Genomic DNA, 14201 nt, shown 5'->3' with positions numbered 1-14201 from the left:
CTAAAAATATATTAGAAGGAAAAATTACTGTTCTATTATAGTGTTAAGACTTCTCTGAACAAATTTAAAAGAAATGTTAAAATTGTACCAACGATGGAACCATTTTTCACTTAAAATGCTATCTAATCACAAGAAGATTTTCTTACCTTTTAACTTCAACAGTATAACAGGGACATTCTGCTCAGGGCTTTTTGCAACTTCAGCAGCTATAGATAAGATCCTTGGGTCTGTACCTGTTGGCTTCATTTCTCTTATTACCTATATTTTAACAGAATCAGAGAATAAAGATCAAAAAGCCAGGAAATGTTCACTACCTAAATAATGTTTGAAATATAATTTCAATATAAATAAAAACAGCTTTTCTTGCCTTGTTTGAGAAGCAGAATGTAGATTTTTTCATTTCTTCCTTATAGAAAACTGGTTTTTCTAACCAGTGTAAAACAGCTCAAGATTCCTATACCTCACATGTAACAGCTATAGCAGGTATTGTTTATTGTGCACTCATTAAGAGTCAGGAACTGTGATAGGAGCTTCACATTCTCTCTCTAATCTGTACAATAATTCTAGGATAGGAATTAACTTCCTTTAATCACACAAGAAAAACTGCAAAAAGGAGCTAACATGACAGGCCTAAGACTACTATCCTTTCAAAGGTGTGCTTACAAGGTTGGCCCTTGACTGGCATCTAGAACTTAGATTTCAGGAGGGTTTCTGCCATTCTCTGATAAGAGTGGCTCCCTGTGCCTAAAACTGTTTATGAAAAACAATGTGGTTCATGCTGAATACCTGCCTTCCTTCCAGGAGTCTTAGAACTCTGGTACATGCCAGTCGAGAGTACCTATATAGAGGGTGCCTATGTGGCCATCCTCCAATAAAAATTCTGATCACTGAGTGTCTAGTTGAGCTTCCTTGGTAGACAACACTTCAAACATGTTGTCACAGCTGGTTGCTGGAGGAATTAAGCATATCCTATGTAACTCCACTGGGAGAGAACTCAGAAGTTTGTACCTGATTTCCCCCAATATGCTTTTTCCCTTTGCTGATTTTGCTTTATTTCCCTTCACTGTAATAAATCATAGCTGTAAGTACACTATATTCTGAGTCCTGTGAGCCCTCCTAGTGAAGCACTGACCTTCAACACACTAATGCTCAGAAATGTTACATAAATATAAGATAAGCAAAGATTGCTTCTAAATAGTATAGTGAATAAGGCCAGGGGCAGTGGCTCACACCTGTAATCCCAGCACTTTGGGAGGCCAAGGCAGGTGAATCACTTGCAGTCAGGAGTTCAAGACCAGCCTGGCCAACATGGTGAAACCCCATCTCTACTAAGAATACAAAAAATCAGCTGGGCATGGTGGCGCGTGCCTGTAATCCCAGTTACTCAGGAGGCTGAGGCAGAATAGCTTGAACCCAGGAGATGGAGGTTGCAGTGACCCGAGATCACATCACTGCACTCCAGCCTGAGTGACAGAGCTACACTCTGTCTCAAAATAATAATAATAATAAATAAATAAGTAAATAGTATATTGAATAAAATCAATTCTCCTAACATTAAAAAACAAGGTCCATATCCTAATTTGTTGCTAAAACTTTCTCTATGTAAACAAAGTTTAAGGCTGAAGAATCGCTTGAGAATAGGTGTTCAAGACTAGCCTGGTCAACAAAGCAAGACCCTGTCTCTAAAAAAAAAAGTTTTAAAGCATTTGAAGCTCAAAGATATCCTCACATAATAAAAGCGTATTTCCTTATTTATAGTAAAGCTAACATGTATCAACTGTTTAATATAAGCTAAGCACTATGTTAATATACTATACACTGTTTTGTCTAATCCTCACAACAGGGCTATGAAGTAGAGCTTGTGATCATTTCCATACATACATATATACATATACATGTATATGTTTTTGTCCACAGTTCCTGGCTCATAACTCCCATCGCCTTTGTTACATACAGTCTTGTTATGTTAGGGTGCTTTAGGCCTCAGAAAACAGAATCTATTTCTGACTTTCTGCTCTCCTCCTTACACCTGCTCCTTCTCTCCAAAGCAGAACTCTAATCATCCCTGCCTTTCTGTGACCTATCTTGTCTAGCTGTAGGTCATAAGATCCCCATTTCAGAATGGGTCTTGCCCTATATTCTGGAAGGAATGCTGAACAGAGAAGCCAAGAAGAATCTGAGCAGACAGGCCTTGCTGGGTTTCCCCACTCAGTCTATTAGTATTAGATCATAGCTTTTTTGTCCAATCACATTTCCAAAATGATTGTCCATGCTTCAGTCATGCCTATCCATTGAAATCTCCATAAAAGGCTCAAGAGGATGGGGTACAAAGAGCTACTGGACAGCTGAACATGTGGAAGTTCCTGGAGGAATTTCCTGGATATCACAGACAGGGAGGACATGGAAGCTCTGTGCCCCTTCCCATACTTCACAGTATGCATCTCTTCATTTGCATCCTAATATCTTTTTTATTTTTTATTTTTTTTGGAGACAAGATCTCACTCCTGTTGCCCAGGCTGGAGGGCAGTGGTACAATTATGGCTCACTGAAGCCTAGACTTCTCAGGTTCAGGTGATTCTCCCACCTCAGCCTCCCAAGTAGCTGGGACTACACTTGCGAGCCATAACGCTCGGCTAATTTTTTGTATTTTTAGTAGAGACAGGGTTTCTCCATGTTGCCCAGGGTCTCTGTAATATCTTTATAATAAACTGGAAAACATGCTTCCCTCAGTTTTGTTAGCTCCTCTAGCAAATTAATACACCCCAAGGAGGGGGTGGTAGGATTCCCCATGTATAGCTGGTCAGTCAGAAGCACAGGTAAAACAACTTAGGGCTTGGACTGGCATCAGAAATGGGGGCCACTCTTGTGGGACTAAGCCCTAAACCTAAGGGATCTGACCCTATCTCCAAGTAGACAGTGTCAGAATTGAATTAGATGATACCCAGCTGGTGTCCGCTGCAGAATTGATTGCTTGCTTGTTGGTGGAAGAAATCTCCACACATTTGGTCACAGAAGTCTTTTGTGTTGACTGTCATGATGTGAGAGCAAAAACTGTTTCTCCATTCATATATCTCTTATTAGGTACAATATAAATCATTAAAAGACAGGTTTGCTGAAAATACCTTAAAGAAAGTCCAGTGCAACTCCTGGCACATAGTAGTCACAAAACTTTCAAAGAGAGTGCATATAGTTATCTCATTCTTTCCAAATGGCTGCATTATGCTACATTTCCTTTTTAAGAATGCAGCAAAATATATTTAAACATCACCTCTACTGGAGGTCACTCAAGCTGTATGCTATTACAAGCAACACTGCAATGAATATACACATGATCCTTTACATTTTTGCCAATCTGTTAGATGAAAATTGGTATGATTGTGTTTTAATTTGTATTTCTTTGATTATTAGGGAGGTCAGGCACATTTCGTGTTCACTGGCCATTATTTCTTTTATGTATTTTCTATTCATATCCCTTGACTATATTTCTATCGGTTTGTCTTATTCTTTTGCAGAAGCTTTTCATACGTGGATAGGAATCTTTTCTCTTTTATATTGGCTGTAAAATTTTCTCCTTGTCATTTATTCTTTTAAATTTGACTATGGGGTCTTTACCATAATTTTACAATTTTTTTTTTTTTTTTTTTGAGAGAGAGTCTCACTCTGTTTACCCTGGCTGCAGTGCAGTGGTACAATCTCAGCTCACTGCATCCTCCACCTCCCGGGTTCAAGTGATTCTCATGCCTCAGCCTCCCGAGTAGCTGGGATTACAGGCGTGTGCCACCATGCCCAGCTAATTTTTGTATTTTTAGTAGAGATGGGGTTTCATCACGTTGGCCAGGCTGGTCTTGAACTCATGACCTCAAGTGGTCTGCCCACTTCGACCTCCCAAAGTGCCGGGATTACAGGCATGAGCCACAGCTCCCAGCCATTTTTACAATTTTTACATATGAAATATAACAATCTATTCCTCTATGACATCTGTCTTTTGTGTCCTGTTTAGAAAGGTCCTCTCTAACCCAAAAGGTAAAAAACATTCTCCAAATCTTCATGTTTTTTTGGTTTTGTTTTCCTTACATATCTTCTAAAGTAAGGTATTTTTGTGAATGGTGTCATATAAGAATCTAAATTTTTAATGTTAAAGTTATTGATGGATTAAAAAATGTACATAGTAGTCATAAATTCATAAGGTAACGAGTTATGACTAGACATAACAGAAACAATCTGAAATGTCACATTTTCATGCACTATGTATACATACACATACACAGCGTATCTTTTTGGACTCTACTTAGTTTCTAGTAATTTAATCTGTTTGTCTATTCTTGAGCTAGTACAACATAGCTCATTTCAATATATGTTTGGAGAAAATTCACCTCAGAAGGTAAGCTTCATGAGGGCAACCTACCTATCCCTTAGAGATGATTAAATGAGTTAATACATGAAAGCAATTGAAACAATTCCTGGTACATAGTAAGAGCTCTCCAAATGGTTATTATTAAAGCCCAGCTCTACCATCATACTATATTTTAAGACCATCTTTGGTGGCTGCCTTCTTATATCTTTGGTTCACAACTATATTCCCAGTGGCTAGACTAGTATCTGGCACGTAGTAGGATTTGCTAAATACATGTTGAAAGAATGAGTAAATGCACAAACCTCAGGCATTCTGAGCCTCAATTTCTTGACTTTCTGTTTTTCTCTTGTTACAATAGAGAAAGCTCAGATTTATAGTTGGAAGCCTCTCTAAAGTAAAATAGGCTCAAAACAGTTTGTGCCCTGCTGGCTACCGTAATAAAACATCACTAAATCATTATTGTCATCAACAAATATGTGCAGAGCAGTATGGTAGATGTAGTAGATGCAAAGATTCTACACAAGACATACTCTCTGCTACTGTTCTGGTTGGGAAAGAAAAGTATGTTTATGTACATGTGTACACACACACACATACAAAAAATACACTTAAGAATATCAGATATATGTTAAATGCTAAATAGATGACACAGATAAGAATACAGGCCACAAAGTCAGAGGACTGGGCTTCTCTGAACCATTTTTCGTGCTGTAAACAAAATAGCAATTCCTACTTCCTAGAATGATTCTATTTAGAAGAGAAGGCAGCCACCAAGATGGTCTTAAAATGTAGTATAAGTGCAGAGCTGGGCCTTAAATAATAACCATTTGTAGACCTCTTATTATGCTCCAGGAATTGTTCCAATTGCTTTCATGTATTAACTCATTTAATCATTCCAACAACTCTAAGGAACAGGTACTATTATTTTTTTCCCAATTTGAACAATGAGCGTACTTAAACTCTGGAGAATGTAATTAGCTGGCACAAAGTCACACTGTTAAGTATAAAGCAGGGGTTCAAACTAGAGCCACCATCTGGCTTAAAGCATTTAACTGCAATATGAAACAGCTTCGGCACACCTTCAAAGGGTAGGATATACACAGACAGGTTGAAGGAGACATAATCACCTACCCAAAAATCAACTGACAAATGTGTCTAAGGCAGAAGGTGAGGGAGTGCAGCAGGATTGCGTAATTACCCTGAAAAACCACCTGTTATGGAAACCATCTGTAAACTTTCTCTTGAGTGTTTCTCCTATAATTCAACATTTCTCCCATCTTTACATTAAATTTATGAAATTTGACACAAAAAGACAATTATTTATCTATTTTAATGCTACTACCCTGTTGCCAGGCCACCGGGTCCGGCCCAGCCTTGATTCTTCGGGAATCACGTCTGCCTCGCCGCGCCTGTTACTGCCTCCACGGATCACTGTGAGGAAAATAAATGAAAAGGAAATTCAGTGCGATCCTGTTGCGGCTGATCCTGAATGTCTGTGGTTCCTATCTCCGAATCCTCTTTCTCCTCCCCACTACACATCCCCTTCTCCAGTCCTAAGACCACAAGAAACTTCCTCTGGTACAAAAAGGTCAGAAAACGATTACTGAGGTAACAGCGTCGCTTCAAGTCTAAGGACCGAGATTCTGGGGCCGCTGGGCTCCTTTACTCCAGATTCTAGACCCGGCTTTCGCGCTACTAGGCCTTGAACAAGACACTAGGCCCTGTGCCCGGACACGGCACCTCCCCAGGCCTCAGTTTCCACACCAGATCTCTACAGACTGGGCGTGAGGGCAGGCCGATTCTCCCGTTAAGAGCTCTTACAAGCCGGCTGACTTCGTCCAGGAGCCTGGGGTCCTGGCCTCCTGGTAGGCGCCCTGGGGCCCTCTCCCTCCCCAGCCACCACCTCAGATAAGTTACCTCATCCTCGCTTCGCGTTCTTCCACTAAAGAACCCGGCTCCCACGCCGCACCACAGCGCCGCGGCCTTCCCGGGGCAGCGTGCGTCGCGACGCGGGAAGGGGCCTGGAGGCGGGACTAGGAGCCTCGGAGTCAAGAGGCCGAGCGCCCTTTGCCAATAAGCCAATCAGAACGTGAGACGCTCCCGGTGGGGCGGTGCGCGTCGGGCGCGGGGTGGAGTCTGTGGTGACTTGGCTGGCGGGATCAAGTGCGGCTACTTCAGGCTGAGGTGGCAGATAGTGAGCGCTGGTGGCGGAGTTAAAATCAGAACAGGAGAGTAATTATGAATAGCGCAGCGGGATTCTCACACCTAGACCGTCGCGAGCGGGTTCTCAAGTTAGGGGAGAGTTTCGAGAAGCAGCCGCGCTGCGCCTTCCACACTGTACGCTGTGAGTGAGGACCATCCGGGGATAGAGGGGGAGCCTCCCGGGATGGGGGTGAAGAGGCACAAACCCCTCTGGGTTTTGTTCCCACAGTACCCCTTACACTGTTGGAGACTACGGGGCGGGGAGGGGGGAGGCAGCGCGATCCTCTATCCTGCTCGGAGTCTTAGGGGGTCGGTGGAAGGAATCGGAGTAGAGCAAATGTGGGTAAACCCTGGGCAGAGAGCGTTGAGACCAGCAGACAGGAAGGGAAAGTGTGAAAAAAGTCTGTAGAGGTGACTGTGGAGACAGACGTGACAGGTGGATGATGCAAGGGTGGACAGGAAAATAATAAGGTGACAAATGGGAAGGGACTAAGGACCGAATGCCGGGAAAGTTGAATGCCTTGAGGCTGGTGGGGCAATATTCTCTCTTTTCTTCACTTTTTCTCACCTCTGGCAGATGAGGGTTCTTATTTGGTGTGTTCTTTGCAAAGGGAGAAATTCTCAACCATCCCAATGATCTATATATCTCTTTGGACCCCAGATTTCACTCAGTTATCAAATACTGATTATCAAAGTATTCGAGGGTGTGTTATTAATTTCTTTATTTGGAAGATGCTTACCTCCCTATGATTTCTACCCTTTGGTTTTCTTTATGTCCTCTGGAACTAGTTTTAATAAATTATTCTCTTTTATGTTGTTGGAGTAGAAAAAGGAGCTCTTTTGCTTTAGCAGTTGGATGATATAGATTCCAGGAAGGAAAATATAGCATATAAGTTTTTATGTGTAAGACATTCGTTTTTTGCATAACAGCTGTCATAGAATTGTAGAGAGGGAAGGAAACTTCGAGATCACTGAATCATAACCTCTCATTTTTCTGTGGTAAAACTGTATTTTTTCACTTCCTTTCCCCAGCCTTGCCCTTCCTTAATATCTCATCATTCCGCCTTTCTCAGTCATTCTGTTCTCGGGTTGTTTAGAGACCTTTATGGTTTTTACTCTGAAATGTTCCATGGTTCAATCGAAACAACTAATTAAAACATATATTCTCCCAAAAGTTTATTTAAGCTGTAGACAATTTAGTTATAGTTACTCAGAGTAAAGGTATGAAGAACCACTGGTTTTAACCCTGCAAGAATATATTTACTAAAAGGGTTTTTTAAAGCAAAATTAACATCAAATTGGTAGAATAAATGGGTGAGATATTTGTGAACAGAAACTCTTCGACAGTGTCCCTTGTTTATTCTTCTTTATCATATACTTTCTCATCCAGAGCTCCCCACAATGAGATAGTGCTGTGCTGGCTCTGCAGTTTCTCTGTCTCTTCAGTCCCATTTCCTGGAAGTGTGATATGCGTCTTTATCTGGTTTCTGCATGCCTTTTTCTCAAATAGTATCTACTCTCTCCTTTTCTCTTCCTTCTCAGGTATGCAATGGTCTTAATATTAATTTTTCAAGTTACAAGGGCTTAAGATTATAAAAATTTGCTTAAGAATATATTTCTATATGATTTGGGTATATATTTTCTTATGTAGGGCACAAATCCCAATTTAAATGAATAAAAGATTGCCTTTGAAAATAATCTTGCAGGTCCTTCAAAGCCTTTCATTTATAAAGGTTCGAAAATGCCAGTGTCTTGAAAGTCAGAGGATCAGATGATCCAGCTACAAGAATGAAAATAAACAAAAATAAGCAAAACAACAATAATAATGACAATAATAAATAAACAAACATACATGTTTGAATACACACTTAGTCCTGTGGAAGACAGAACTATTAGAAAGGCTTTCAGTCCTTATTTTTTTTGTTGTTGTTGAAGCAGGTGTGGTAATGGCACAGAATCATTTTAGATTTATTTAAATAAAACTGTTTATTATTCTTGAGGACAGGTTCATTTCCAATGTAATCCTCACTCTTAAGAACTCAGTGTGAGGTTTGAAAACTGTAGAATAGTATGAAGCTGATGTTCATACAGATAAGGTGGACCTAATTTATAACCAACCCTCAAGCCAATGTCATTGGAGAGAAAGTAATATTCTGCCTTTATTTACAGGAGCAATTCTGCCTGTCTAAGACTTCAGGCAAACCCGGATGTGAATCCTGGCCTCCACCACCTATATATGTAATGTGACTTTGGAAACATTCTCTAAGCTCTCAACCTCAGTTTTCTTATGGCTAAAAGATAATAGTAATATTTACATTTCATGGTTTTTGTAAGGATTAAATAAGATAGCATAAACAACCTGGCACAATATTTGCCACAGGGTAGAGAATAAATACTAGTCACCATTAATGTTGAAGAGTTATAGTCATATGTATACGAGGGGTGCTAATGAATGTAATTTAGTCAGACTTTGAAACAGCATTTATTAGAGTTTAGCTATAAAAACTATCAAAAAGATAGTCTGGCATGTGGTAGGAAGGGCATGGGATGTTCTATCAACGATAAGCTGAATGCTTAGCAACAGGTGCTTTACTGGGTAGAAGAGTTTCAATAACAGGACCTACTAGAATCAATTTTGAATTGGGAGTAGTACTAGTTTTACTATTTATATCCAGATAAGGGAATGAATTGTGAAATCCTAAGTTTGTAAATGACACCACTTTTTTGTGTCCTTAAATGATGAGCTAATGAGCAGTGTGGGTTTTGGAGTTGGTTGAATTCATTCAAATCCTGGAAAATAAACTGATGATAATAATTGTGGATTCTTATGAAAATATTGGCATTATGTGATGTTCCAGTCAAAATAATCAGAAAAGCGATAAACATTGGCAGAAAAAGTATTAAATACAAAGTAGAAAATGGTTTTCTACTCTTCATGCAATATAATAAGTAATTCCATTGTAAACCTGAAAAAAATTGCATAGATGAAAGAAATCCAGAGAGAATAAATAAATGGTATAGTTGGTGGTAGGGTTTCCAAACCAAGGAGAACTGAGAAATGAACTATTTAGTCTGGAATCATAGCAACTTAGAATAGAATACATTTGACATTTAGAAGCATACAGAAAGTATGAACATGAGATTATTCAACAAATTCTTTAATTCTGGAACTAAACCACTTGAAACTCAGAAGTTATATACTTTAAAAAAAGTGTGTGAAGACAAAAGACAACACTGCTTGATATAACGGGTAATAAAGAGTAGAATTTATTAATCCTAACAGTAGAATAATTAGAAATATAAATAGATTCAGAATAGTTTTGGTAGATTTATTGATTATGAATTTATGTTTATCATTAAGTAAAGCTAAAGATATTTTGCATACATTTGTCTCTTGCAGATAATCTCATATACTACAAGCATCTATGTAGGCTTCAGGGACCTGTGAACCCCTTGGGATTGTACAGTATTTGATATGTATGTTCATATATGTATTTTTCTGTGGAGAGGATCAATGATTGGTCTATAATTTTCATCAGGTTTTCACAGGGATTTATGACTGTCTCTCATCTCCTAATACTGCTCCTCATACACATACATACAAGTTAAGATCTGTGGATGTAAGACAAATAGGCTATATAATATGAGGAGATAAATTATGTGGCTTGAGTTCCTGACTTCATCATTTATTGACTTCATTACTTTAAAGGAGTTCGCCATGAGTAAAAGGTGGGCAAAATATTCAACCCAAAATTTTGTTGTGAAGATGAAAATTGATAGTATATTGTAAAGAAAAAAATCACTTCATAAACACTAAAACAGAGGTTATAGATTAATAGCATATAGGCTGAGCTTGACTTTAGAAGTGCTTTGTTTAGTCCACACCATTGTTGTTTTATCTTGAGTTAGTTGCAAATACCTAACATTCAGGACCTTTTATATGAAAAATCTAGATTTTCAGCTTATCTTTAAAAATCACATGATAAGCTGGCAACATTGAGCCCATATCTTCTCTTGGCAGCAGTTGGGTGGAGCATAGTTATGAGATTGGGCTTATTCATCCTCCGTGTCACTATGATTCCCACTGGTCAGCTTGACTGCCTGGGTTACGTTGCTGGCCTGTCTAAAGCATCATTTAGCTGTAGTTAAATGACAACCATACCTTCCAGTATTTCCCTTTGTGTCATTGTGAGAAAAATATTAGAAGTCAGAGGGCCATAGTTTTATTCTGGGATGTCATTTCTAAGGTTTTAAATATTTATCATAGAAAGTTCTTTATTGTCAAATATTAATAATGGATGCTGTCTATGAGAACAGAAGTATACTGGTGAAAAGTATGAAAGGAAAATGGCAGTCTACCCTAAAGAGATTGAGAGTTTTGAAGTAGAGATGAATCTGACCCATAGGAAATAATTAGAAAACAAGCATTTTACACATAATTTAACACCTTATATATACTTAAAATAAGTTTAGAAGTGATTCAGAGAAGAGTGAACAATATGAACCTGAATGAACTACAAGATCTCTTGTATATCCATTACGTTAAAGGCACTGTGCTAGAGCCACTATCTGGAGAAATTAAAGTATGAGTACTATGCTTTAAAAAATTACAATCTAATAGGACATGTCCACGAAAAGGTAAATAATAGGCCAGGCACCGTGCCTCACACCTGTAATCCCAGCACTTTGGGAGGCTGAGGAGGGTGGATCACGAAGTCAGCAATTCAAGACCAGCCTGTTCAAGATGGTGAAACCCTGTCTCTACTGAAAATACAAAACTTAGCCGGGCGTGGTGGCGGACGCCTGTAATCCAGCTTCTTGGAAGGCTGAGAGAGAATTGCTTGAACCCAAGAGGGGGAGGTTGCGGTGAGCCGAGATCGCGCCGCTGCACTCTACCCTGGGCGACAGAGTGAGATTCCCTCAGGAAAAAAAAAAAAATGCCGGGCGCAGTGGCTTACGCCTGTAATCCCATCACTTTCGGAGGCTGAGGTGGGCGGATCACGAGGTCAGGAGTTCCAGACCAGCCTGAACAACATGGAGAAATCCCGTTTCTACTAAAAATACAAAAATTAGCGGCCTGTGGTGGCGCGCGCCTGTAATCCCAGCCACTCAGGAGGCTGAGGCAGGAGAATCGCTTGAACCAGGGAGGCGGAGATTGTAGTGGGCCAAGATGGCATCACTGCACCACTGCACCCCAGCCTGGTGACAGAGGGAGACTTCGTCTGAAAAAAAAAAAGGGCCGGGTGCGGTGGGTCATGCCTGTAATCCCAGCACTTTGGGCGGCCGAGGCAGGCAGATCATGAGGTCAGGAGATCGAGACCATCCTGGCTGACATGGTGAAACCCCGTCTCTACTAAAAGTACAAAAAATATTAGCCAGGAGTGGTGGCGGGCACCTGTGGTCCCAGCTATTCGGGAGGCTGAGGCAGGACAACGGCATGAACCCAGGAGTGGAGGTTGCAGTGAGCCGAGATCTCGCCACTGCACTCCAGCCTGGGGACAGAGCAAGACTCCATCTCAAAAAAAAAAAAAAAAAAAAAAAAGGTAAATAATATCAGGTAGGTAGTTTATGATAGGTTTTGATTAATGGTTTAGTAAATGCTACGGGAATGGAGAAGAAATTGAGATTCTGGGTAGTACGGAAAGGACTGCACCCTGAAATAGCTTCAGAAAAGAGGGGACTTTGAGATAGGATTCAAATTCTAAGAGAGCAAAAGGATAGAGAAAAGCAGAAGGGCAGACCATAAGGTATTCCAGTACTTTAGCTGATAGAAAACTAGCTTGTCAACAGCAAGAATGGAAGGGGATGGCTTTGAAAAATATTAAAGAAGATACAATAATTAGATGTAAATGATGAAGGACATAGTGGAATATTTAGAGTAATACTTAGATTGATGAGCAGAACTTTGAAGGATAGTTACAATTAGAAAGTTGAGGACTACCGGGCACGGTGGCTCACACCTGTAATCCCAGCACTTTGGGAGGCGGACGCGGGCAGATCACCTGAGGTCGGGAGTTCAAGACCAGCCTGACCAATTTGGTGAAACCCCGCCTCTACTAAAAATACAAAAATTAGCCGGGCTATAGTGGCGCACACTTGTAATCTCAGCTACTCAGGAGGCTGAGGCGAGAGAATCACTTGAACCCAGGAGGCGTACGGTACAGTGAGACGAAATCGCGCCACTGTACTCCATCCTAGGCGGCAGAGGGAGACCCTGTCTCGAAAAAAGAAAGAAAAAGAAAGTTGAGGACCAGCCAGGCGCAGTGGCTCATGCCTGTAATCCCAGCACTTTGGGAGGCTGAGGCAGGTGGAACATTTGAGGCCAGGAATTCAAGACCAGCCTGACCAACATGGTGCAACTCCGTGTTTACTAAAAATATAAAAAATAAGTCCGGGCGCGGTGGCTCACGCCTGTAATCCCAGCACTTTGGGAGGTCGAGGCGGGCGGATCACGAGGTCAGGAGCTTGAGACCAGCCTGACCAACATGGTGAAACCGTCTCTACTAAAAATACAAAAATTAGCTGGATATGGTGGTGCGCGCCCGTAATCCCAGCTACTCAGGAGGCTGAGGCAGAAGAATCGCTTGAACGCGGGAGGCGGAGGTTGCAGTGAGCCGAGATCGCACCACTGCACTCCAGCATAGGCGACAGAGAGACTCCGTCTCAAAAATTAAAAAATTTCCGGGTGTGGTGGCGCGTGCCTGTAATCCCAGCTACTCAGGAAATTGAGGCAGGAGAATCGCTTGAACCCGGAAGGCAGAGGTTGCAGTGAGCCGAGATCTAGCCACTGCACTCCAGCATGCAGGACAGAGAGAGACTCTGTCTCAAAAAATAATAATAATAAATAAAGTTGCGGATCAACGAAGTCCACTAGTATGGGCACCCACATAGGGCATGATGATAACTTATTTATAAATAGTGAAACATTTTATGAGGCAGTTATTTCATTTCTACTGTATATATCCATATAAAATGACTTTGGTTCTTATTTTAGATTCATAAATGGTATTTGCTAGCCCAAACTAAAGTTTTTTTCTCTCTTTGTTGACATTGATATATCTTGGCCAACCTTTCATCTTTTTTATTCTAACTGGGTTTTGTAGTTCGTTTTTCTAGATTTAGAAAACAGTTGCATGATCTTGGGCAAGGAACTTAATTTTATTCCACCCTCACTTCCCTTATCTGTAAGATAGGGGTATTCACTACTTTTCAGGATTGGTGTGAAGCTTCAAAGTAAAAATCATCAGGAAAAACTTTTAAAATTGATCAGCATGTAATAGCTGTTATTATTGTTGTTTTGGTTCATATCTGTGTTCATTCTCTTAGATTTTCTGGCTTCTTCTACTTTATCTCTGTGATACTTACTCAAGTTCAGTTCTAATTTTTTTCTCCTCAATAGCACTGTCCTTTCAACAATTGACATTATTTAAAACTTATTTCCCTCAGTCCAAACCCTTTTCAAGCATCTAAAACTTAACACCTTAATTATACCTTTCACTTTTCTCACTTTGCCACTGCTAACAAACTCCTCAACTTATTTTCAGTCTAATCTTTATCTTTTGATTCTTCAATTATACTTTCTAGGGATATATTGTAAATCAAAACTCTTTCACATTTTCATATTGCTTATGTTATTTTTATAACT

General features: G+C 40.2%; 2 protein-coding genes across 4 annotated transcripts in view; one reads left to right on the top strand and one right to left on the bottom strand.

Annotated features, from left to right (window-relative positions):
• Positions 1-6404, bottom strand: part of IQCB1 (IQ motif containing B1) — an 80817-nt gene extending 74413 nt beyond the window's left edge. Inside the window, exons 1-3 of one of the 2 annotated variants that reach the window (XM_002813233.6) lie at positions 6272-6404; positions 5697-5785; positions 147-258 (exon numbers count right to left, since the gene is read on the bottom strand). In XM_002813233.6, the coding sequence (XP_002813279.2) occupies positions 147-246 (100 nt within the window). In that variant the 5' untranslated portion in view covers positions 247-258; positions 5697-5785; positions 6272-6404. Of the gene's footprint in view, positions 1-146; positions 261-5696; positions 5786-6271 lie in introns of both variants that reach the window. The other variant, XM_054551419.2, reaches the window with a different exon arrangement.
• A 69-nt stretch (positions 6405-6473) lies between these two features.
• EAF2 (ELL associated factor 2) overlaps positions 6474-14201 on the top strand; it is a 63948-nt gene continuing 56220 nt past the window's right edge. The window contains exon 1 of one of the 2 annotated variants that reach the window (XM_002813231.5): positions 6474-6698. In XM_002813231.5, the coding sequence (XP_002813277.1) occupies positions 6593-6698 (106 nt within the window). In that variant the 5' untranslated portion in view covers positions 6474-6592. The remainder of the gene's footprint in view (positions 6699-14201) is intronic. The other variant, XM_054551413.2, reaches the window with a different exon arrangement.

The sequence above is a fragment of the Pongo abelii genome, chromosome 2 (genome assembly GCF_028885655.2).
Source record: "Pongo abelii isolate AG06213 chromosome 2, NHGRI_mPonAbe1-v2.0_pri, whole genome shotgun sequence".
In the NCBI taxonomy this organism is placed as follows: domain Eukaryota; kingdom Metazoa; phylum Chordata; class Mammalia; order Primates; family Hominidae; genus Pongo; species Pongo abelii.
The sequence above is the reverse complement of the archived record's forward strand: the minus strand, read 5'-3'. Positions and strand labels throughout refer to the sequence as shown.